Source organism: Pleurodeles waltl, chromosome 9 (assembly GCF_031143425.1).
Source record: "Pleurodeles waltl isolate 20211129_DDA chromosome 9, aPleWal1.hap1.20221129, whole genome shotgun sequence".
Classification (NCBI taxonomy): Eukaryota; Metazoa; Chordata; class Amphibia; order Caudata; family Salamandridae; genus Pleurodeles; species Pleurodeles waltl.
Window position 1 is genome coordinate 1,055,274,250 of NC_090448.1, and position 26,265 is coordinate 1,055,300,514.

The 26,265-nt window shown below is 47.4% G+C and overlaps 1 protein-coding gene across 1 annotated transcript in view; it reads right to left on the bottom strand.

Moving 5' to 3' along the window:
• Window positions 1–1,449: 1,449 nt before the first annotated feature.
• Window positions 1,450–26,265, bottom strand: part of LOC138258774 (galectin-3-like) — a 268,387-nt gene continuing 243,571 nt past the window's right edge. Inside the window, exon 6 of the mRNA XM_069206020.1 lies at window positions 1,450–1,807. Coding sequence (XP_069062121.1) covers window positions 1,649–1,807 — 159 coding nt within the window. The 3' untranslated portion in view covers window positions 1,450–1,648. The remainder of the gene's footprint in view (window positions 1,808–26,265) is intronic.

Here is a 26,265-nt window from a genome sequence, read left to right on the forward strand (position 1 = left end):
CGCCCCACATCTTTTGTGAGCCCCACTGCAGTAACACTGAAAGTCTGGCACACGACTCTCAAGGCACTTGGATGGGCAGATAAGATTACTCAAGCCACCCCGTTCTGGGACATTGTTAGCTTAGGTACTCTTGGCACACAGCTGGGTTTGGATAAATGGGATCTAATTAGCCTATAAAGGGTGGGAGTCCTTTGGGGGCAGGGTGGTGTTGTCTCTTTTCAAGACCTACAAAATAAACACCACTTAGCACCCACCAAAATTTACAGTTATCTACAAATACAACATGCCCTGCTGACAGCACTGCCAAAAGGGAGGTACTCCCAGACACCTCCCCACTTGAGGATAGACTCCTTGATACATGTATGCCCCGTAAAGCAATTTCACTTACCAAAAATAATGAACAATACCCCAGATAACCTAGTACACTTGAGAGCACAATGGGGGCAGTACTTTGAAAGTCTTGAAGATGGTGAATGGCAGGAAGCACAGGCATCCTCAAGGGAAGTGTCCAGGTTTTGTTTGGTGCAGCTTAAAGTCCCGCACAGGACATCTTTTTCTATCACTAGGTTGGTAAAAATGGGCAGAACAGTCAATCAACAATGTTGAAGATGCTGTGGTCAAATAGGCACCCTCTTTCAAATTGTATTGATCTACCCTGTGGTACAACAGTTTTGGGTAGCTGTGATTAACTGTATGAATAAAGTTTTTGGACACAATATGTAACCTGACGCTAAATGGTGCCTCCTCAATATTTGGGACATGTCCAACTTGAACCGCATGGACCAAATATGGGTCACCCTGTGGGAGGGGGAGCTATCACAACACCATAGACACTGGAAAACTGATACTGACTGGTGCATGTTGGAGGAAACTGTGGAAAAGCAAGGGAGGGGATGTCCTCACAAGTGGAGAAAGGTGTGGGGAAACTGGAATGAATATAGAGGAAACCCTTGTTCTGTCACTACTAAGATTGGCTTTGATCTATTGTCGGTTAGCCACTCTATCATATCAGGAATTAATGGAGGGTGGGGGAAGATGAGACGGGAGACGTTTAAGAGATTGTGGGATTAAGGATCATTATTTTTATTTATTCAAATCATTGTATTGTAGAGTATGACATTCTTTTTAACTTTTCTTTGTTGTCTTATTCTTACACTTACACCAACAAACAGAAATTATATTTTAAAAAATCATTCAAAAAAAAGTGTCACAGTTTGGCAACACTGATTTGCTTAGGCCGTTTCATCTTTTCACCACCACTGAAAGTGTTGCAAGATTACAGTAATAACAATACTACTTCAACTGCTAGTACTATACTACTGCTACTGATGCGACTACTATTTATCACTATTGTTATTAGTTTTATTATTATTATCATTATTATCAAATCCCCACTTGTATGACAAATTTAGGATTGAAAACATAATGAATACAACAAAACACAACACATTATATTGATGCAGATGTGTTTAATGACATCAATGAATTTTTTTGATGAGGCAAACTTAGTATTATCTTGCCAGTTTTGTGGTAACATGTAAAGATTCCTTTTAATTTCAATATCTTAAAAAATCATAATTATGAAATGAGAACTAAAAAGTAGAATCCATCTGCTGTTTCAGCCTTCCATTGACCACTGTGCCAGCTTTTAGGAATGCAAAGGGCTTGCTGCAATGTAGTGACAGCCGGTACCCCAAACATTCACCCACTTGATGTACTTCCCAGGTTTAACTGGACCTTTATACTCCAAGTAAAATTTGCCATCAACATACACTTTATACGAGTTTTCCAGGCACTCAAAGTCAATCTGAAAACAGAAAAAGCAGAACATTATATTATTCAGCTATTACAACCATAAATACATTTTTTGTTATTTTCACTTGGATACACAGTGGTATCTACTGGCAAGTAACCTAGGCATTACCTCATGATTTACTCTTCTTCAACCCAGTCCTCAATAATGGGAATGTAGCAAGCAGATGGAAAATGTTCAGAAAACATACACACAAAGCCAGTTGTATAAAGTGATTTACACAAATAGTCAGGTTAAGAGAGCACCAATGTAATTCAGACAGCAAAGAAAATAAAATGCAAGCCACACTCAATACAGCACTCCTAAAGGAAGCTGAAAAGACATCCCAGTATACAATGTGAAACAAACATGGCTATGTGCAAAAGTTTTTACCGTACATATATCAAACATGAAGACTCCCTTGTATGTCACTCAAGAGATTACCATCTCTCTCCTTGACCATCCCTAACTAAAAAAATGAAGAGCCATCTCAGAGGTAGCACAGGCTGAAACGATTTCTGAACAGATGCAACCACTGATCTGTTTATATTCCCATTCAAAATGCTGGCAGAGTTCCCTGGCAAGAGGCAAATATGTTTATCTGCACAACTCCCACTGTCTTGTGATTTCCTTAAAGTCCTTCAGGCTGAGAGTCTTTTTAGGATGGACACACTCAGGGTTTTGGTCTTCATATTTATGACCTTTAATGATAAGATGTTTCCATCAAAATAAAGGCTCTGCCCGAGTTAACAGGGGATGAACCAGAAGAGACAAGGAAATAGACCTGGTGCACACAGTCTGTTGCTATATACATTTGTCACAAGGTTGTTTTTCTGCACTAGAAGGATGGGCACCAAGATCTAGATCTAGATAGAAAATAACTGCTTTACCCTCCACAGTGCACATGGGTCTTTACTACAGGTGTGTATATGAGTCTCCTGAGCCAACCACAGACCTTGAACTGAGGCGGTCCCAAGTGCTACACCCCTATCCCTTGATACAGCTATCCATTGTCACAACTGCAGGAAACCGAGACCCTCCCAAGAGACATGATCTTTCACAAGCCACCACCACTGTTTTGCAAGTTATGGAAGACTGCAACGAATTGAGCTTGCTGCAGACAATGTTTGCTTTAATATCAGGTAAATCAACAGTAAAACTGGCCTAGCAGACAATAAAAGAGGCCCATGAACAGCCAGAAAAAAGGCTCACACACTGACCCATGTAATGATATTTGTGTTTTGACCACTGACTCTGTGTTGCACCATTTTGCACTTGGCTTAGCTGTCCACCGTCACATTAGTGGTCACCAGTTATAGACTCCATTTTGTAGTCAGCTTAGCCTTTGCTTCATCGCCCCGTTAAAAGTGCGAGTATTTTTCCGTACAAAACATGTTATGCAACCTGTTTTCTATTCTACGTGTCTGCTTGCTCTTTTCTCACCAAAGGGCTAGGACATAGCGTGGAGGAGTCAGTCAATCTGCACGATAAGGATGTACTAGAATTATGTTTATGGTACAGCAGGGAATAGCTTAGGCTTGGGAGAGACACCTTGGGAAACAGGCCAGTTCCAACCTGTTTCTTTCAACCCTGACCTAAAATAGCCAGAATCTTTTAATACTTCTTGCGGAGCAGGAGGATTTTTTTCCAGAAATCTCCTTCCTTGTTTGTTTAAGATATATAAGAGACCCAGGTCGACAGTGGGAGATTCAGAGACCTCAATCAGGATTGAGACGTCGAATGCCTGATATATTTCCCATGAGGGTAGATCTCTCTCTTTCTCGTTGCGGTCGAACACGGGTCAACGACTTTGTGGCAGGAAAAAAATGAAGCACCAGACCGGCCCTAGGGTGATGTATTTTTATTAATTATTTGCTTTGCATTATATATGTGTTAGACTTTTCATCTTTGACATGGTCTCCCTTAACTTTTTGCTTCTGTTTCCCAGGTTGTTGATGTGTGCTGGACTCTGTTTTTGCTTTTTTTGTTACTCTGGGCACTTTACCACTGCTAACCAGTGCTAAAGTGGAAGTGCTCGTATACAAAATGTGTATGTAATTGGTTCATCCATGACTGGCATATTTGATTTACTGGTAAGTCCCTAGTACAGTGCTCTAGAGGTACCCAGGGCCTGTAAATCAAATGCTACTAGTGGGCCTGCAGCACTGGTTGTGCCACCCACATTAGTAGCCATGTAATCATGTATCAAACCTGCCACTGCAATGTCTGTGTGTGCAGTTTTAAACTGCCAATTTAACTTGGCAAGTGTACCAACTTGCCAGGCCTAAACCTTCCCTTTTCTTACATGTCAGACACCCCTAAAGTAGGCCCTAGGTAGCCCCCATCAGCAGGGTGCAGTGTATGGATACTGCCAAATTCGTTTTTTAGTGTTGCAAGGCCTGTCCCTCTCCTAGGTAAACATGGGGGCTGCCTTTAAATATGATTAAAGTGTAGATTCACTTTGGGAGCGGATAGACATGTGGATTTTGGGGTCTCTGAGCTCACAGTTTAAAAATACATCTTTTAGTAAAATTGATTTTAAGATTTTGTGTTTGAAAATGCCACTTTTAAAAAGTGAGCATTTTCTTGCTGAAACCATTCTGTGATTCTACCTTTTTGTGGATTCCCTGTCTGGGTTAGTTTGACAGTTGGGCTGTTTGCATCTCTCTCTAGACAGTGACACAAAGGGAGCTTGGGTGTAGCCTGCATATTTTGTTGAGCCATCTGTGCTAGGAGGGAGGGGAGAAGTGGTCAATCACACCTGAAAGGGGTGTGCCTGCCCACACACAATGCAGTCTCCAAACCCCTGGTGTGTGTCTGGGACCTGGCCTGGGCAAGGCAGGATTTCACAAACCAGAGAGACTTTTCTTTTCAGTAAGCCTACTTCAAAGTGCAAAATGTGTATAAGAAGTGCACCAAAAACCACAGACTTTAGATCACTTCTGGAAACCAAGAGGAACCTCTGTCTGGAGAAGAGCTGAAGAGCTGAGGAAGAAGAGCTGTCCTGCCTGTGACTGTGCTTTGTGGAGCTATCCTGCAGTTACTGCTTCTGCCTGTGCAAGAGGACAAAGACTGGACTTTGTGTGCCTTCCTCCTTGTGAAGAACTCTCCAATGGCTTGAAACTGAGCTTGCCTCCTGTTGTTGAAGTCTCAGGGACAGCAAAGACTTCTTTCTGCCAGCACCTGGAGCCTCTACTGAGACTCTTGCCCTGCCAAGTGGTAATCTATCCAGTTCCTGGGTCTTTGACAGGTGAACCAAGATTGGAAATCCACGGACAGATCGCCGGGCAGGGAAATTTGAGATGCAACCTCCGAGAGCGGCTGAGGAAACGACGCTCCGCCGGCTCCGCGGCTGAAAACGACGCATCGCTTGGAGCACAGCTGTGAAATCGATGCATGCAAATGGAGAAACGATGCTCGGCATTGCTGACGGAGGCTGCAATGATGCAACATCCCTGGGCACGGGAAAACAACGCAAGCCTGCCCGGACCCGAGGTGTTTTGTCCTGATCGAAGCATCTCTCTCCTGTGGGGAAAGAAACGACGCACGCCGACTGGACTGGAGAAGGAGAAACGACGCACGACCTCGCTTGCGGGTGAGAAATCGACACACTGCTTACCTTTTTCGACGCACACTGGCCAGTGCAGATTATTTTAACGCAATGGAGCACAGGTCGGATACAGGGCCAGGTTAGTCATGCTGAAAAGTTACCTTCTCAGTCAGTGCAAAAAGTCCCCTCAGGGGTGGAGGGGCCGCTAGGAGCAGGGAAGCATTGCAAGCGTTGGCCGATGAACACGGACAGTCATAGCTCTAGCGCAAGAATCATGCTGTCGTCACGAACTGTCGGGCCGGAGCTTCCTGGTGGTCTTCCCCATGAGCGGCCGATAATGGAACATGAACGATCAGATTGATGGAAGTTTGCGTTGGCTAGCAGTGTGAGCAACAAGGATTCAGTGTCAAGAAGCCTGTTCGCAGTCACTAAGAGACCAAAAACTTAAATTCAGTGCCACGGAGGCCACACCTAGGATCCAGTACCCAAGGGGCACCACTGGAGGGTCAGGGTCTGGATCTAGTGGGACCTGGGTGCTGGTTCAGATGGTTGGGAGCGTGTTATGTCCCTGTGGCTCTGAACAGGAAGCCTGCAGACTAGCCCTTAGAGTCACTTAGGGAGTCCTGGGTTCTGGTGCAGCACCAATCCCTCTGACTCAGGAAGAAGGTCAGCAGGGCAGCAGAGTGGTCATTCTTACAGCAGCAGAGCAGTCCTTCTTCCTGTTTCAGAAGTGACCTGAAGAGTTGGAGGCAGATGCCCAATATTTTTACCAAGTGCATCCTTTGAAGGTGTGGAAGCATAGAGAGGATTCCCTTTCCCTTTGAAGTGCAAAGGTTGCCTGTCTCTCCTGGCTGTGGACTAACTACTGAGGGTATGCAGACCTTTGTGTGGAGGCAGGGCACAGCCTATTTAGGTGTAAGTAGAGGTGTGCCCAGCTCCACCCTCCCATCCAGGCACACCTAAGCTATCTATAGTGTGTGGCTGTCTAGGAGGAATACACAAAGGTCACCAATAAGCCACACGCAGTCATGTGACCCAGAGATAGGCCGCAGACAAGGGTAGTCATTCTGACCCTGGCCGGCTGCAGTAGCTGCCGGCCTGGCGGGAACCGCCAGAATACAGCTGCGCGGTCAAAAGACCGCCGCGGTTATTCTGAGTTTCCCGCTGGGCGGGCGGGCGACCGCCAGAAGGCCGCCCGCCCGCCCAGCGGGAAACCCCTTCCCACGAGGAAGCCGGCTCCGAATGGAGCCGGCGGAGTGGGAAGGGTGCGACGGGTGCAGTTGCACCCGTCGCGATTTTCAGTGTCTGCATGGCAGACACTGAAAATCTTGGTGGGGCCCCCAGGGGCCCCACAACACCCCTTACCGCCATCCTGTTCCTGGCAGTGACAACCGCCAGGAACAGGATGGCGGTAATGGGGGTCGGAATCCCCATGGCGGTGCAGCAAGCTGCGCCGCCATGGAGGATTCGCCAGGGCAGCGGAAAACCAGCGGTACATCGCCGGTTTTCCGTTTCTGACCGCGGCTGTACCGCCGCGGTCAGAATGACCATGGGAGCACCGCCAGCCTGTTGGCGGTGCTCCCGCGGTCGTTGGCCCTGGCGGTTTTTACCGCCAGGGTCAGAATGACCCCCTAAATGGCTAACAAAGGAAAATGCCAACTTTCTAAATGTGGCATTTTCAAAATTGTAATTTAAAATCTCACTTTACCTTGAGAGAGGATTTTTCATTACAATTCCAAAGACACCAAACATGAGCAGATTTCAAGTTCCCATTTGGAAGTTACAGTTTATTAAATGTAATAAGGTAACTCAAATGTCATCCTATGGGAGAGGTAGGCCTTGCAATAGTTAAAATGAGTTAAAGACTTTTCAACACCAAGATGCGTAAAACGTAAAATTACATGTCCTACATTTTAAATACATTGGATCCTGCCCTGTGGGCTGTTTAGGGGCTACACCAGGGATTACTTCAATGTATTAAAAAGGAAGGTTTAGGCCTAGCAAAAGGTTTATTTTGCCAGGTCAAACTGGCAGTTTAAAACAGCACACACAGGCTTTCATGGCATGTCTCAGACATGTTTAAAAGGCTACTTATGTGGGAATCACATTAGGTGCGCATGTCCACTAGCAGCATTTAATTTACACACCCTGGGTACATGTAGTATCTCTTTAAAAGGGACTTGTACATAAATTAAATATGCCAAATGAGGATAAGCCAATATTACAATGTGTAGCAGTTGTAACGTGCACAGAGTCCTAAGGCCTACAAAAACAAGAGCAGCAAAAAGGGAGGAGGAAGTTAAAAAGTGTGGAGGAAGACCTCCCTAAGGCTGACAAATCTAAAAATAACATGTTTGTGAGTGATGGCATGCTGCCCACACACAATGTATTTCCTTGTACTTTTGTACAAAAACATTCACAAGCATTGTAACTAAAAAACAAAACATCTGCAGCAAACCCAACCTTTTAGTTTTGCCACTTGTTATATTATGCTTTTTCCTCCCTGCGACCATTTGGTACCCTGTTCCTCCCTTGTCCATCCCCATTTGCCTTGCACGTCTTGAAAAAACATGTGCACATACTGTTGTTTTGTCTAGCAGATACTTAAATCATCTTCTTACTATCCCCTTTGTGGAGGAATCCATGGTTATTAAACATTTTACTAGCTCCAAAGCATAGAGACGTGCATGTACATAGGCAAGATTCTGAAAATGTCAAGGCATGGTTTACTCAAGCTTAGCACAGCTCTCGTAAGAATGATGTCTGAAAAACATGGGTGCTAGTGCCAGCTGATGCCGGCTCTAGAGAGCTGGTGCACTGTACTCTCAATAGAGAAACACAGAAAGAAGCTCTGGACGTGAGCCTTGGTTGGAGAAGGGACAAGTAGGCTAATAAGTGTTATCTGATCTGAGAGCAGCAAGGAGACACATGTCACACACTAGTTTTCTCTGACACAGATTGAAGAGGCCTGCAAAGCAAAACACCATTATTTAGGAACTGAAGGTCATATGTTCCAATCTCTCAAGGGTCGAGTGAGTAGGTGAAAGCAATACAAATGCCTAAGGATCATATAGTTGTTTTGAGTTCTAGAAATAATGCTTTTTGTGAACTACTTGCTGGCAACACATGAGGACATTATTATAGAAACACTAGTCTGTGACCAGATGGTCACTGCATCCCTCCCAAAATGTATTGAAAATGGACACTGAGTCCACCCTGGGGGAGAGAACAAATCAACCCAACAAAAACACCACTGATACTCTTCAGGCAGTCCGCTGGACAGAATGAGTGGAAAGGTGAATCTGGGGGCACCAGGTATCACAGCACGCCTCTGTAGTTTAACCACACTTTTATGGGCACAAATGGCAGTGTTGATGAAGTCCAGATCTCTGAATCGCCAGTCCATGAGGTTACAGTCTACCTGGGCACTGTTGGACCTGTCCCACCTAGTCTCACGGTGTTTATTCCCAAAGTCCACTGGGATGTTGCATCCTGAGCAGTGGTGGAGTATATTGACATAGTTCAATGTGGGTGCATCCGGTGTGGTGGTTGAGAGTCCACTTCAGATATCGCTTTGAAGGTGCTCAGGCTCCCTGGACGGCAAACTTGCAAAGACGGAGGACAACATTGATGAATGGGCATTTTCCTTGAAGGCCATGATACTTCGCAGCCCCTGCTGGTAGAGCATCTTTAGACTTCCCTCTCATGCCAGGACTCCCCTTGAGGCTATGTGGACTGTGCAGGGCCTCTCGTAGACCGCATGAAGGCATCGCTGAGGAACTGCCTTCAGGACCACACCCAAGTTGCTCTTGCAGCCACAAAGGGTAGTTGTCTCAGGGTTTGTGTGCTCTGGCTGTCAGGACTCAGGTGCATGGGCCTTAGTCAGATAGCCTTTGAGTGACCAGTCTCTGTCCGTAACCTCAGTGCTTCCCTGAGCCTGTTGTGGAGGTGCTTCTGATGCGTCTCTCTTATCAGGATTCCCTGGGCACTGGAATTTCCTTGAAGCCCTTGCCACTGGACTGCGTGGGCTGTGCGAGGCCTCACTGAGGCAGTGCAAAGGGTCTTGGCGGAACCCCTAAAAGGACCACATTCAAGCCCCGTGCAACCAGAAGGGTGGATGGTCCAATGGTCGAGTATGCTCACTTTGAGCCTCAGGTTCACGGTGACTCGCAGAAGATTTCTGGGTGGCCAGCTTCCCATGGTGCCAGGGACACCTGGTTAACCTCTGGTTGTTTTGCAGGCATACGACTCCCCTCTGGTGGTGCGATGCTCCTTAAGTGTAATGCTGATGCACCTGGTAGTGATGACAAACGTTTTACTATACAACATTTCTACAGATGATGATGTCTTGCTTGGAGTAAGGATGACTGGAGGGACTTTGTGTCCTCAGGACTTGTTACATCATTGGAGCTGTTAGTCTTTGGCATGTGCAGTCGCTGGCAGGGATGCCATCGCTTTCAAGCAGCCAGTGACAGGTGTCTGGACGGTCACACTGTGAAGTGTGGGCAGCTCCGCAGTTTGCGTACTCTGGCGGCTTACTTTTGGTACATCCTCTGTGCTGTCTCCAGTGACATTACTACACCTCAGTGGCTGGCTTGTGTTGCTGGATGGACTCTCTGGTAGTGGCATGAATCCTTAGTCTTAGTGCTCTATTGCCTTTCTCTCACACACCTGTGATAGTTGTTGTTTATGCTGTGGCCTTGTGCCACTCTCTTCTCACCTTCAAATCCTTTGCAATATGGTGTCATGCCATGCTCCTCTCTATTTTCAACCATGTCGCTCAAAGAGATGTGGCGTAATGCCAATGGTCACATGTTGACTCCATATGGACATCTCGCTGGTTGCGTCCAGTTCCGAGGACTGTTTCTTCTCTTTCTCCTGACCAACCCTCTTGCGGTGCTTCTCTCTTCACCGGGACCTCCCTGATCGCATCTGGTCTGTAGAATTTGAAGCCTTTCCTGACAGTAAGACATACTTCTCCCCATGGACATGTTGCAGGTCCTATCACTTCCGCAGGGATCTGCTCGATGCTCTGCTCCCATGATGGAGGGTCACTTTCTTTCCATCTTCTAGTCTTTACTCAAGAATGTAGCACTTGTGCCTCGATACTGCACCATTGCAATGCTAGCTCTTGCCTCCTGACTGACTCTGCTAAGGGTTGCTTGGCAGGGTCAGTCGCTCCACATTGCGAGCTCAATGATGGGCCAACGGTGGCCACCTGGTGCGTGGGGTGCCAGCTGGTGCGGCCTCTGACGTGTGACATTCCTTCATGTCCTCTGGGGCTCTCTCTCCAGGGCGCCTGTCATTGCTGTCCAATTGCCAGGTAAGGCCCTATGCACACCTCTGATTTTGTGCTCTTGGTCTCTTACCTCTTTCTCGGGGTCCCTTCTTGTGGGCTAGTACCTCATCATACATTAACGGGGTGGTAGACAGTCTCTTTGCGGGCTCCTTCAGCTGGTGTCTTGCATGCATGCTGTGTTTTCTTTTGAAATGATGGCTGTTCACTACTTGTGGCCTGTGACACTATCTCCTTTCTTGCAGTGACGTCAGATAGCCGCTGAAGTGTGGCACACGTGCAGCACACATTCTCTTTGTGTCCTTCATGGGGCTTGCTGCCTTCTGGCTTCTAATACCTATGCTATATTTTTTTCTTGTGACAGCTTAGTGGGCTGGGGCAGGTTTGGGTTCTGGGCTCATTGTGGGGGCTGCCAGTCTCTTCTGTGGAGGGAGGCTAACAGTCCATGCTCTTCCTTGGGCAACGGCAGGTATCCACCTGAGGGCATGCAGTACACTGCAGCCTAGCTTTCACCCTTTCCTCTGCAGTCTGTCTCTGCGCCTTTCAATCTGCGAGACATCTCATTCAGTTCTTTCACTATGTCATTGGGGCCTGCCTCAACCCACCATGCAGGTGACCTCATTAATATGTTTCCTCTTTCAGAACCCCCTTGTCAAAATTTTGCACCCTGTTGGTAATTATGATGCTGTTGGGGGGGGCAGCACAGGTGCAGTCACAGGCCGAGATGCCCTTTCTTTTTGTGGGGGGGGGGGAACGGGGAGTAATCATCCTCTGATGACAGTCGATGAGTGTAGGAGGCTGTCCTGGCTAATAGTGGGTACCTTGTGGTACTTACACCTTGTGCCAGGTCCAGTTATCCATTATTAGTAGATTAGAGGTGTTCTAGCAGCTTAGGCTGATGAGGTAGCCATAGCAAAGCAGCTCAGGCTGAACTAGGAGACATGCAAGGCTCCTACTATACCACCTACATCATATAGCACTATATCATTAGAAAACATAATACTCAGTGTTACTAAAAATAAAGGTACTTTATTTTAGTGACAGTATGCCAAAAGTATCTCAGAGGATATACTCCCTTAGGAGGTAAGTAATATACACAAAATATACACACACAAACCAAAATCAGGTAAGTAAACAGTTAGAAAAGTAGTGCAAACGCTGTAGAACACAATAGAATGCAATAGGGAAAAATAGGCCTAGGGGCAACACAAACCATATACTCCAAAAGTGGAATGCGAACCACAAATGGACCCCAGGCCTAGTGTAGTGTGTAGAGGGTCGCTGGGAGTGTAAGAAAACACTAATGTGTCACGCAAGTGTCCAGGGGGGCAGGAGCCCACTAAACCCCGGATGAAGGTGCAAAAGGGGTGCCTCTGGGTGGAAAAAGCTAAAGATTCTGCAACAACGGAAGGTGCCATGAACTTCTCCTTTGGTCAGAAGATGCCCCACGGCGTGCTTGAGGATGCAGAGTTCCATGCAGAAAGACTGCAAACAAGGCTTGCTAGCTGCAAGAGTCGTGGTTGAAGGTTTTGGGTGCTGCCAGGGCCCAGGAAGGACCAAGAGGTTTGGAGGAGGAGACAGAGGGGGCGCTCAGCAATACAGAGAGCCCATGCAGACATGCAGAAACAGGCAGCACCCACAGAAGCACCTGAACAGGCATTCAGAAGATCTGAGCACAACGGTCGCATCAGCACAACAAAAGAGGGTCCCACAAAGTCAGAGTCCTGCTCAGCGAGTGCAAAAGTGCACAGGAGCCCGAGCAGCTGCAGTTCATGCAGTACACAGGATTACTGTCTGGCGTGGGGAGGCAAGGACTTACCTCCACCAAATTTGGACAGAAGGGCCACTGGACGGTCGGGGACACTTCGATCCAGCTCATGTGTTCCAGGGACCACGCTCATCAAGATGAGAGGGGACCCAGAGGACCAGTGATTCAGAAGTTTGGTGCCTGTGTTGGCAGGGGGAAGATTCCGTCAACCCACGGGAGATTGTTTTCTTGGCTTCTAGTGCAGGGTGAAGGCAGACAGCCGTCAGAGCATGCACCACCAGGAAACAGTCGAAAAAGCCGGCAGGATGAGGCGCTACAATGTTGCTGGTAGTCTTCTTGCTACTTTGTGGCGGTTTTTCAGGCGTCCTTTAGCAGTAAGCGGTCGATCCTTGGCAGAAGTCAAAGAGGCAAGTGCAGAGGAACTCTGGTGAGCTCTTGCATTCGTTATCTGGTGAGATGCCCACAGGAGAGACCCTAAATAGCCCTCAGAGGAGGATTGGCTACAGAGAAAGGTAAGCACCTATCAGGAGGGGTCTCTGACGTCACCTGCTGGCACTGGCCACTCAGAGCTGTCCATTGTGCCCTCACACCTCTGCATCCAAGATGGCAGATGTTTGGGACACACTGGAGGGGCTCTGGGCACCTCCCCTGGGAGGTGCTGGTCAGGGGAGTGGTCACTCCCCTTTCCTTTGTCCAGTTTTGCACCAGAGCAGGGCTGGGGGGATCCCTGAACCGGTGTAGACTGGCTTATGCAAGGAGGGCACCATCTGTGCCCTTCAAAGCATTTCCAGAGGCCAGGAGAGGCAGAGGAAATCCTTTGTTCTGCCTTCCTGGGACTGGGCTGCCCAGGCCCCAGGGGGGCAGACACCTGTCTGAGGGTTGGCAGCGGTAGCTGCAGAGAAAACCCCGAAGAGTTAGTTTGGCAGTACTCGGGCTCTATGCTGGAGCCCCTGGGATGTATGGAATTGTCCCCCCATGGGGAGACAATTCCATGATCCTAGACATGTTACATGGCCATGTTCGGAGTTACCATTGTGACGCTACATATAGGTATTGACCTAAATGTAGTGCACACGTGTAATGGTGTCCCCGCACTCACAAAGTCCAGGGAATTTGCCCTGAACAATGTGGGGGCCCCTTGGGTAGTGCCAGGGGGCCCACACACTAAGTAACTTTGCACCTAACCTTCACTAAGTGAGGGTTAGACATATAGGTGACTTATAAGTTACTTAAGTGCAGTGTAAAATGGCTGTGAAATAACGTGGACATTATTTCACTCAGGCTGCAGTGGCGGTCCTGTGTAAGAATTGTTTGAGCTCCCTATGGGTGGCAAAAGAAATGCTGCAGCCCATAGGGATCTCCTGGAACCCCAATACCCTGGGTACCTAGGTACCATATACTAGGGAATTATAAGGGTGTTCCAGTGTGCCAATAAGTATTGGTAAAATTAGTCACTAGCCTGCAGTGACAATTTTAAAAGCAGAGAGCACATAAATACTGAGGTTCTGGTTAGCAGAGCCTCAGTGATACAGTTAGGCACCACACAGGGAACACATACAGGGCATACTTTATGGGCACTGGGGTCATGGATAATAAGATCCCAGTGACACAGGCAAAAACAAACATACATACAGTAAAAATGGGGGTAACATGCCAGGCAAGATGGCACTTTTGTACAATGAGCACAGGGGCGCGGTGCTCTGCAAGTAAGTGTATATCCTCAGCACTGTGCTGCTATTTAAACTGTAGGGCTCTCACTGTGTGCAAGTGCCCACACCCCTTACTCATCACACTGATGGCCGGTTGGGCTGTAATGAGGGTCACCTAGGTGTCACTCCACCCATTGCTCCTCTGTAGGTTTGACAGCTGTACTGAGGCACTGGGCCTTGCTGTTCATGAGGGCGCTACATACAAAGATGTGGCAAGATGATTGAGTGCAGGTGCAGCCTCAATATTTTCTCGATGGTAACCCCGGTCAGGGACATTGCACACGACTTTCCTAGATGGGGGTGCGGGCATGCATATTGCGGGCTATTTCAGTGTACACAGTTCGCTTTACACTGGTACAGTACATATACATGGCCACTAGGTGGCGCTGCAGCCACTTGGGCTTCCCTGATAGAGTGGATTGTTTTGCTCAGGCGGCCCCTTTTATCTCCCTCTACGCCCACTCCAGGTTAAGTGTAGTTTATTTAACATGCAAGCGAAGCTGTCTGGTGGCGAATGTCACACCTTTCGTGTGGGATGGAGGAAGCACTTCTGTTGCCATGCTGGGCATTCAGGTGGGGAGCTAGCTCTATGCATGATGTTAACCCCTGTTGGGCCACCTATCAGTGAGTCTGTGCCGGCGCTGCTGCCTTGACTGTCTGAGGCCCTCAGCAGCCTTCCAAGCACTGCAGGCCCTATTTTCAGTTGCGGGTGGAGGATACAATTGGCATCAGTGGCATGCCATTCTTCATGTTAGTGCCATGCTGATGCTTATTGCTATGTGGCCCGTGCATTTCAACCTTGACACGGGAGGCGCACAGTCACTTTCCTTCCCTGTGGTTGCAGCAACTGTTCACCTGGGACTGCACACAGCACTGGTCCTTGCTTTGCTTCCTTTCCCCACATGCAGGCTCGAACGGGGGTTCCTCTTAGTTGGTGCTGTGCAGTTTAGGCAGTGGGGGTGTTTTGTGATGGCTGCCACACATCACCACTTTTTTGGCTCACTCCTTCCTCTCTTGGGGCCGGTTAGTGTGCTGGCCCACAGCTGGCAGGGCTGCAGGAGCATGCTGACAGCTTTATAGGCCTTCTCCTTATCGGTGTATGTGGCAGTGAACACGCTGGGTGGCCTTTTCCTTGCCCTCTCTGTCTTTGGTTGCTATAGTGCTGGTAGCAGGTATGGGGTGGCTTAGACTGGGCTACATTCCTCTCCTCCAGAGGAACAGTGCAGTTGCTGCAAGCACACACACAGGGTCAAAACTGCTCGTTGTCATTGTGGTGTCCTGGACCATAGGCCCTCATGCAGCCATATGAACGACACGGACACCTCCTTAAGGTAACTGGAACTTCCCCAGGGCACATGCGCATGCCCCTTTTATTAGCAGAGTCACCTGACCAGTGACACCTGGAATGGATGAGTGTGTGGTGAGTGTGGAAGCCAGCCCTCAAGGAGTGGCTGGTGGAAACACATTATTATAGAAATACTAGACCGTGACCAGCTGGTCACTACAGTAACCAAAACTTCAACTTTAGCTGCCATATTATCTCTAGATAGCACTGCTCTTGAAGTAGAAGGCGCAGGTAAGGACTACAATTTTACTGCAACAAGCTTGCAGAATGACAGCGCTTATCAGCATTGTGTTATCACTGAGGCACTATGAACATGAAATATAATGCAATTTTTAAAGCCAGTACCATGCCTGTTAATTAAATTGCTTTCTGATAGCAGTTTCTAACTATCCCTGCTTTGGAAAACATAAAAAGGCACCTCCCAGATTTTTTAATCGACCCTCTCTAAAAACCGAGACATAAGGTCAATTTCTCAAAATCTGCCGGGACAGCCAGTGAAAAACCAAGACTACCCTGGCAAATCCGGGACACCGGTTTACCCTATCAATGTCACCACCTCATTAAAACTAGATGCAAAACACCTGCCGCCCGGAAGGTGCATGTGTCCACCCTATATACACCTTGGTGTGAAAAAAAGAAACAGCTCCGCAGTGCTTTATTATGCAGTGCTTTTTTACATGTGTTAATAATGCACTTCTCACTTGTGAGCAACCAGTCATTAATATAAAAATAGACAAGCCCCCTCACTCCAGGTTTTATCCGTTCAACAACTCTCATTACAGGGGACATCCAGAGGTGTCATCTTTCTGTCTTTGGCTCCTGCAGCTATCAATGACAGGCATGCCATATAATGTTTTTTTAAGGTTGTTATTTTTGGTTAACACTTTTCTTTCCAGCATTCATTGTCATTTTATGAAGCAGATCACCAGTATGAGCACCAGAGAGCTTTGCACCAGAGAAGTTTGAAGAGTGTACTTTGAGTATTCAGTTTGAGGCCTATCTTACAAGGGAAAGTTTATAGGAATAAGCCAGAGAGGTCTGAAGGGTCTGCTTCTGTTCCGATAACTTAATTAGATACCAAGAGCACTTCTTCCTATTCAGGAGTGGCTCGCGGCACGTGGCAGGCAGAGCAGCATGAGGGGGAGAAAAAATCATTTTAAAAAACGTACCTGAATCGCCACCACAGCGCTGCTCCTCTTACCTTCGCCGCAGGCTGCAGGCACAGGCTCCCAGCCTGCCCTTCGGCCAATCTGAATGCTGCTGGCAGCATGACAGCAGCATTTAGATTGTTTGGAGCACCTAGCAAGGGCACTCCTAGGCAGACTGGGAGCATCTGCCTGCTCTCTCCAACCCACCAACACAGTACCGGGTTGGAGAGAGCCGAGTGAGCATTTGTGTTTGGCCAGCCTGAGATGGCTGGCCAAACATACATGCGCACTGAGAAGGAGTGCTGTGTACTCCCCCCCAGTCCCTGTCATGCCCATGGCCCCACCCCTTTTGCAATAAAACAATAAGAAACATAGTTTAATATGGTTGTATTGTAAAAGTTTAGCAGCTGCTGCTGCCTGTGGGGAGGGGGATGGCTCCTGTCACCACCCCTCTTTACCTCTAGTAATGACTAAAGGGACAGCAGTTTACATCGAAAAAGTGCAGATTTCAGCTTTTCAAGGGCACAGAAATTGTATATTTTAGAGAAGCAAGATGTATTGGCTTTTCCAAAGGTTGTTTGCATAGTACAGTGTTTTACCCATATGGTGTGTGCATACTTCACTTCCAAACTGTTCACTTCATTTCCAAGTGTTGTCCCTGCAGCTTCAGAGGCTCAAGCTTGACCTTTCCATTGAATCCAAGGAGTGCCACTAATATTCAATCACTTCTAGATTTTCTCTGGTTTCATTTGCTAAGAGCCTCCGTGTTTGACTCTTTTCACTCAGATTTGTTGGTCTGCTAGCTGTCTTTAGAATGGCGGCCTTTACTGAAATCACACCATACTTCCTTACAGCATTTCTATTACAGCTATTGTGCCAGAGGACAGATATTCTAGCTTGACGTTATTGTCTCCTTATCCTCCGATGCAATGTATTTTTTTTTTTTTACTTTTAATGCTTTGTTTAAAAGGAAAACAGCCAACTTGGTGTAGGAAAGTACCCTCCTTCTTGGCATGGTTACCCCCATTTTCTGCCTGATGTCAGTGTGCTTGACTGTGTTCACTGGGGATTCTGCTAACCAAGACCCCAGTGATTATGCTCTCTCTCCGGTTACTTCTGGTTACTGTTCTGGTTACTGTTAACACAGTATTTCACCCACAATTGGCTTACTGGTGCCCCCTTATAAGTCCCTAGTATATGGTACCTAGTTACCCAGGGCGTTGGGTTTCCAGGGGCTCCCTATGGGCTGCAGCACATATTTTGCCACCCATAGGGAGCCCATGCAAATACTTCTGCAGGACTGCCATTGCAGCCTGCATGAAAATGTGCACACGCCGTTTCACTGCCATATTACACTGCACCAGGTCTCTTATAAGTTACCCCATAGCAGGCCCTCCAGCCCTGAGGGCAGGGTGCAAAGTACATGTGTGTGAGGGCACCCATGCACCAGCAGAGGTGCCCCCACAACCTCCAAGATCATTTTCCCAGACTTCGTGAGTGGGGGATGCACTTTTACGCGTGTACTGGACATAGGTCACTACCTATGTCCAGCTACATAATGGTAACTCCGAACATATGCATGTTTGGTATCAAACATGTTGGAATCATCCCCAAGGCTTTTGCAAGCATTAGTTGCATGAGTCCATGCACACTGGGGGCTCATTAGAGGTACCCCTGTATTGCTATTTCAGACATCTGATGTTTTCCAGGCAGCCACAGCTGCTGCCACCTCAAAGAAAGGTTTCTGCCCTCTTGTTGCTTGAAAAGCTGATTTCCTTTGGGAGAGGGGTGTTAGACCCTCTCCCTTTGGAAATAGGTGTTACAGGCTTGAGGGGGTAGCCTCCTCAAGCCACTGGAAATGCTTTGAAGGGCACATTTGGTGCCCTTCTTATGTAGCCCAGTCAGCATCAGTTCAGGGACCCCCAGTCCCTGCTCTGGTGCGAAACTGGACAAAGGAAAGGGCAGTGACCACTCCCGTGATTATCACCACCGAGGGGTGGTGCTCAGAGCCCCTCTAGAGGGTCCCTGGCTTTTGCCATCTTGGATTCAAGGTTGGCAGGGAACTCTGGGAGTATGTGAGTGGTCATTGCTAGCAGATGACGTCAGAGCCCTCCCCTGATAAGTACTTACTTGGTTAGGTGACCAATCCCCCTCTCAGGACTATTTAGGTTCTCTCCTTTGGGTGGTTCCTCAGATTTGGATTGCAAGACTCCAGCAGGAATCATCTCACTGAAAAAACTGCATCTGGACCCTCCAGGAACTCTACAAGCTGCAACAAAGAAGGAAGACGCCTTCTGAAACATTGTTTCTCTGGTTCCTGCCAGCAACTGCAATTGTTTTCCGGTTGTGCATCCTCTGAAGAAAGCATGTCTTCTTCCTGCACCAGAAGAGCGAAGGAAGCTTTCTTGGGGTAAAGGAGTCACTCCCCTGCTTCAGCAGTCACCAACTGCAATGAAGAGAGGCTGCGTGGATCCCCTCTCCTGCTGAGCTGCATGGATCCTACATCACGAGTGGCGGACGGAAGTGGTTCTGACGATCCTCTCTTCCAACTGTCCAATTTGGTGGAGGTAAAAGCTTGCATCCCCGCGCAAGACAGTACCCCCGTGCACTGCATGTTTTGTAGCTGCCAAGGCTTGTTGACATCCTTCCTCCAAGTTCTTCATGCATCTTGTTGCTCCAGCCCCTAGCACTCTATCCTGTGATGCACAGCTTCCTGAGTGGTTCTCCAGCGGCGTGGGAGCCTTTGTCGTAGTGCTGTGTGGGCCTCTTCCGCAACTTTCTTGTCTCTATGCTGTGGGACTCCTGTGTGCACCGCCTGGTCCTCTGTGGGCTCTCTGAGTTGCTGAGGGCCCCCTCTATATCCCCCTCCTGGGTAGAGTCCACCTGGTCCTTCCTGGTCCTGGGCAGTGCCATTTTCCGCTAGCAGTGAGCTTTGCGTGTGCCAAGGCTTGTTGGCAGACTCCGACAATGCAAACCCGAATGCAATCCTCCATCCAGCGTGGGACATCACCTGCACCCTCCAGGAGGCCAACTTCATCTTCTTGGGTGCAGTGCTGACTTTTCTTCTTCACCGGTGGTTCTCCTTTTGCACCTGCATCTGGGTTATCAGGGGCTCCTGCTCTTTCTGGACTCTTCTGTGCTTCTTGGACTTGGTCTTCTTCTTCCACAGGTCTTCTTGTCCAGGAATTCACTGTTGCTTTCTTGAAGTCTCCTCTGGGTTTTGCATAATTCTTCATCTCTTTCTGTCCGTGTTCTTTGAAAATTACTGTGATTTGCTCCTGCTTTCCTGGTCACTTGGGTGGGTTCCATTACTTACCTTTGGGGTTTTCTAGTACTCCCAGCTCCCCTCTACACACTACACTTGCCTAGGTGGGAGACAGAATTTAGTATTCCACTTTCTTAGTATATGGTTAGTGGCCTCCCTAGGCCCATTTCTAACTATTGTGATTTTCACTAATTGTACTGTTTTCTAACTGTTTTATGCCTGTTTCTGCATGCTAGTGTATAGAATTTGTGTATTACTTACCTCCTAAGGGAGTATAGTCTCTATGGTATTTTGTGGCATTTGTGGCATCAAAATATAGTACCTTTATTTTTGTAACACTGAGTATTTTCTTTCATGTGTGTGAGTACTGTGCGACTACAGTGGTATTGCATGAGCTTTGCATGTCTCCTAGACAAGCTTTGGCTGCTCATCCACAGCTACCTCTATAGAGCCTGGCTTCTAGACACTGCCTACATTTCACTAAGAAGGGATAACTGGACCTGGTATAAGATGTGAGTACCATAGGTACCCACTGCACACCAGGCCAGCCCACACCAGGCCAGCCTCCTACACTTGGTCACAGAGTCAGACTGATTTTCACACGTGTAGAGATGCAAAACACTACTAGTGAGGGAGTGGGATCACTTATGGGCCGATTGATGTCAGTGTTTGATCCTACAATTTTTTACCGAATGCACTTACTGAGCACCTTTTCTGTACTGCTTTAGTAAATGTTTTAACTGAGGGAATCCCATAAATGTATGTGCACATCCTGGTGACATGCTTGAATTTGTGTAATACTCGTACCTCCTGACATTTCTATTGTATCACTCTTGTGATCTGAAGGTTTTAGCCTATAAGGTTGCTGCACATCCTGTGTGGCTTTTCATGCATTTGCTCAGCCTTTCATTAAGCCTCCCTCCATACTTGCACTCATTACTCAAACATTCAGGCAGGCACGCACAGTCATGCACTATTACTCACTTCTTCATTCATCTATTGATGCATTCACTATCTCTTTTCAAAGATTGAATCATTTTCACATTCACCCAATCACAGTGACATACAATCAAAAACACAAACTTGCCAGTGGAGAAGTGCTTTGACCTGTAAAACAGCCATACCTATTGGTTTTGCCAATGTGTGTTTCAATTATTTCTGCAAAGGGTTGGTACTGCTCTCTGCCACCAAGCTACTGGATTGTTTGTCTTTATAAAGGGTTGCGCATATATCTTGTTTTGTTTTTAATATGCCTTTCTAAAATGGCCATCAGCCATCTTTGAACTAAATTGCAGTTGAAAAAAATGCCAAAATGGCTCCTGAATTTTCAGACGCATGGATAAACATGTGCATGCATTGGAGGCTATCTTTAAATATTTTTACCTTATTAGAAAAACACTTCAAATTAGCCACTTTCAAGTGTGTATGTGTCATAGTGCACCAGCAGTCATCTTGGAATGATGTTTCCCATAAAGAAAAATAAGAACCAATTCCAAAATTGCCCACCTTGTATGCAAATATGTAGGAATTAACTGGTGGACATTTTGAAATTGTTTTCTTTTTGTCAGTCCTAACGAAAGAAGAATTTGCTTGGGCTGAAGTTCAGCAATCACATGTGAAAGGTAAGACCTATTTCTAGTGCCAATGGATTTTTCTGTATCCTGCATGCATACAAAGTTTCAGCCTCAGCACCTTTTGAGATCAGACTTGGCTTTATCACACTGCTTACTATTAGGTGGTTTTGATAGATGAGACAAAACAACTGGTATAATTTATACTGGAATTGAAACCCCATCCTTCTTCACAGGGGTGCCATTCAGATGGCTGGCACAGACAGTGTCGTCCTCTTTTTTTCAGACTTCATTGTCGAAAGGGAAGATGCAGTTAAAGAACAATGCTTGCTCTGCTCGCCATATTAACCACCATTATATCCCTCCTTGTTGGGCTTCGAGTAAATTGAGTGTGCATTACAAGTGAAGCACAGTCTGGTAATTGTGGATTATTAGGTGTATTACGATTTCTTTTTTCTTTTTTTTTAACGAGCACACACAAAGTATACTAAAGGTAAAACTCACTTAACAAGAATTCCTGGTGCACCTAGCACACTTCTTGGAAACATATTTGCATGGTGACTATGGGCCTGGTTCACAAAGGTAAGCATATATTAGTGTAAATTTACTCTTTTTCAGTATTTACCAAACTGCAACTTAATAGCAAGTTTACAACTGCGGAGACTCTCCAATGGGGTGGACATCTCTGCAGATAAAATGTCAAGCCTGTCCTATCTTTTTATGCGCATAGTTCTACCTCTGACTGTGGGGTCTCTGCAGTCATAAATGTACAGTTACATTGCAGTTTTGTGAATACTGAAAAAGAATAAAGTTACACAAACATGTAATCAGGCCCCCAATTTGTGACAGTACAGACAGAACTGTTTTTACTACAACCAAAGTGTGGCTCATCACTTTTCATGTGGAATATAACTTTTATAGCAGACCACATTTCTACATCTTCAGTCCTTGAGCTTGCTTCCCCAAGACCAAGTAATGAGGGAGGGCAGTAACTGGGGAATCCAAAGAGTGGTTCTACAACAGTGCTCATACCAGCATTTGTGCTCTGATCGAGGAAGTGTCAAGGAGATCCAAGAAAAAGAGCAATAATCTCTCTTTGGTGTAATGTCTCCCAATCCTGCCTAGTGCCCATCCACAATTCACACTCGAACAAAGAATATACACCAGTGAGTGTAAAAGCAATTGCAACCATACAGTGGAGGAGTAACCCTAAAATCAGAAGGGAAAATTAACTGGAAAAGACAGCATGTTAGGTCTGTCCTTGCCAGCGCCTATCCACAATTCACAATCAAACAAAGAACATGCACCAGTGGCCGAACAAGCAATTGCAACCACAACCATACAGAATAAGAGTAAGGCTAAAATTGGAATGTAAAATTAACTGGAAAAGACAGTTTGTTTGCAGGCCTTGAAACTATTAAAGAAAATATATCATAAGTTTGGTAGAACTCATAGTGGGTAGCAGTGGCTTTTGGCACTAACGCTCGGTGGGGCGGGACGATTGCTTTGGGAGGGAATTATATAGGGTTTTTTTAAATGACTTGCCTCGGAGTTCCTTACTGCCTCTGTGCTTTGCTGCTTCCTCTTTCCCCGACCCAATCCAGACGCTTCTGTCATGCTGTTACCCAGTATGAGAGAAACTGCTGTATTTGTCTGAGCAGCCTGAAATGCCGCTCAGTTGGGGACAGTTTGGCCAGCCTTGGATGGCTGACCAAACTGACATGCGCACGTACAATGCACACCACTCCTCCTCCGGCCCTGGTGACGAGGATGGTCCGCCCACCCTACACTTGGCCGACTGCCTGAGGAGGAACTGAAAAATAAAATGATTATACAAGAGTTTAGCCTTTCAGCAGCAGGGCGAAGCTTCTCTGCCATAGCAGAGGGGCCGTGCCTAGTAGTAGGGGCTTCCAAGCAGTCACTATCTTAAAGGAATGGCTATGCCAGAATGCACGGAGACAAGATCTTACTCTTTTGCTTTATCAATTTTTTTTAGCTTTATTGAACATAGGTGTATTTTGTATGTATGAAACATATTTTGTGAGTCAAAAAAGCATTTTGGACTCATGAAATGGGTTTACTGACCCATACGGAATTGCAATTAGGAAGGTGTGAAAGGGGCATTACATCCTAATTGTGTTTCAACACTGTACATCAATGATCTTCAACTGCAGTTGCGGTTGTAAACCATTGACCTCTTATTTAAACCTCATAGGAGGTGGTTCCTGTTTTTCAAAAGGGAAGATAAGGATAAGGGAGTAGCCAGTGAAACAAAAATGACCCCTCACTTTGAATGACACTCAGTGAGTGAGCAAGCATTCATATGTTTGCTGCCCCAAGGGAATCTTGAAACCAATGTGACCAATTGGTGCATTTTACACATTGGCCCTCATTACAACATTGGCGGTAAATCATGCTTACCGCTGTGCAGAAGACCGCCAACACACCGCTGCGGCGGCGGAAATCCGCTACAGCTATTACGACCCACAGCTCGGAATCCGCCAAAATCCAGACACCCACACAAGTCCGCCATACCAAAGGTCAGTGATAAACTGCCGATAACAAAACCTCTACCGTCACGCCAACAGGAATACGCCCACACTATCACGACCTACAAATCCACGCAGCAGTCTTTCAACCGCAGTAATCCATTGGCGGTACACACCGCCGCGTCAAAATACACACACATTTACAAAACACAACCACATTGGACAATTCAAAATACACACACCTGATACACATACACACATAACTCCCACACACCCAATCCAATATAAAACACACACCCACATCACTCACAAACCCTTACTACCAAAATTGCGAAAGAAGGCCAGAGAGAGAGACACCACCAGAAACAACACTAGCATCCACAGACACACAACATCACCACTCACACAACATCCATGTACCTCAGACAACACACACAAACACATCCCCTCACACATCACTACACACACCACCCCACACATAACCCACACCACATCATGGCACCACAACGACACCCTAGGTTCTCAGAGGAGGAGCTCAGGGTCATGGTGGAGGAAATTGTCCGGGTAGAGCCACAGCTATTTGGATCACAGGTGCAGCACACCTACATTGCTAGGAAGATGAAGCAATGGCGCAGAATCGTCGACAGGGTCAACGCAGTGGGACAGCATCCAAGAACATGAGATGACATCAGGAAGAGGTGGAACGACCTACGGGGGAAGGTGCGTTCCGTGGTCTCAAGACACCAGATTGCAGTACAGAGGACTGGCGGTGGACCCCCACCTCCTCCCCCACAGCTAACAACATGGGAGGAGCAAGTCTTGGCAATACTGCATCCTGAGGTCCTCGCAGGAGTAGCAGGAGGAATGGACTCTGGTAAGTCAACTCTTAACTATTATATCCCCCACCCTACCTACATGCCATCACATACCCTCACCCTCACCCCATCACTCCAACACCTCACATATGTCCCACTATCACAAACCACCCATCCCAACACCAAGCCCTGCATGCAACATCAAAGCATGGACACCCATCACCAAAGCATGTCCACTACAGATACCCAGACAGACCCCAAACCAAATATCACACAAGGACCTAGACATGAATGCAAGCACTGGAGTACAGGGTCACTCACCCATTGCACACAGTGGCACACACAGATGCAATAATCATGCCTTTACACCCCTGCAGGACCCCTACCCAACGTCACCGGACAGGAGGTTCTAGACATGTCCACTCCCCCCACAGAAGAGGCCCACAGTGATGACAGCAGCTCTGTACAACTGGATCAAGATGACCAGCCCGGCCCATCTGAGACCTCTGGACAGTCGGTTCCCCTGACACTGGCACAAGCCACCACAGAGCCTCCCCCCTCAGGAAACACCAGCACAGCACCCACCGGGCCCATCCCTCTGTCTCCAGGACACATCAAGCAGCAGTGTGTCCACCACTACAGGGAACCCAGGCAAACCCACCACCCCAAGAAAATCAGGGACCTGGGGGCAGTGGCAGTGGGCACACGGTTCAGGGGACAGAGGCACAGTAAAACAGGGGAACTGGGAGGACTGCTGTGCGACAGGGGGAGGACAGGCCCAGGGAACCCACTCTCCACAAGGCCCTCTCCAACATCATGGGAGCGTACCATCATTCCCAGGAGACGATGGCAACAGTACCGGCCAACTTTCAGGAGACCCAGAGCTGCAGGAGGAACACTATCTGGGGATCAGGGAGGAACTCAAGTCCATTAACACCACCCTGGTCACCATGGTAGAGGTGCTGCAGGACTCTGTCAACACCAGGAGGGACACTGTGGCACAACAAGGGGCCCCTGACACTAGCCTGGATGATGAACAGCCCACCACCTCCGCCGGCGCTAGTGGACAGGAGGCACCACCACAGGACCACGACACCAGCACCCTACCCCCTGCAGATGGAGAGGCACCCCGCAAACGGTCCCTGAGATCCAGGAACAAGACAGAGAACATTGCCAAGACCCCGGCCAGGAAATGAGACCCCCCTGAATGTCATCCCTCTGTCCCACTTTGTCACCCTGTCCATCCTTAAACTGCCCTAGCTCCACTTCCTATGCCCCTTTGGACAATGCACCTGTGAAACAAATAGACTGGACTCTGCCATGGACATTCCTCCTCCATCACCCCTGACCATTTAACAACCCCCTCCACTTATTTGCACAAAAATAAACACACATCAATCACAAAACAATCTGGAGTCAGTCTGTGCTTTCACTAATGTGTATTTACAATAACTATGGAAAATAGTAATGTCAATTTTATTGTCAACATACCGATGTAACACAGGTCTAGTCCATGA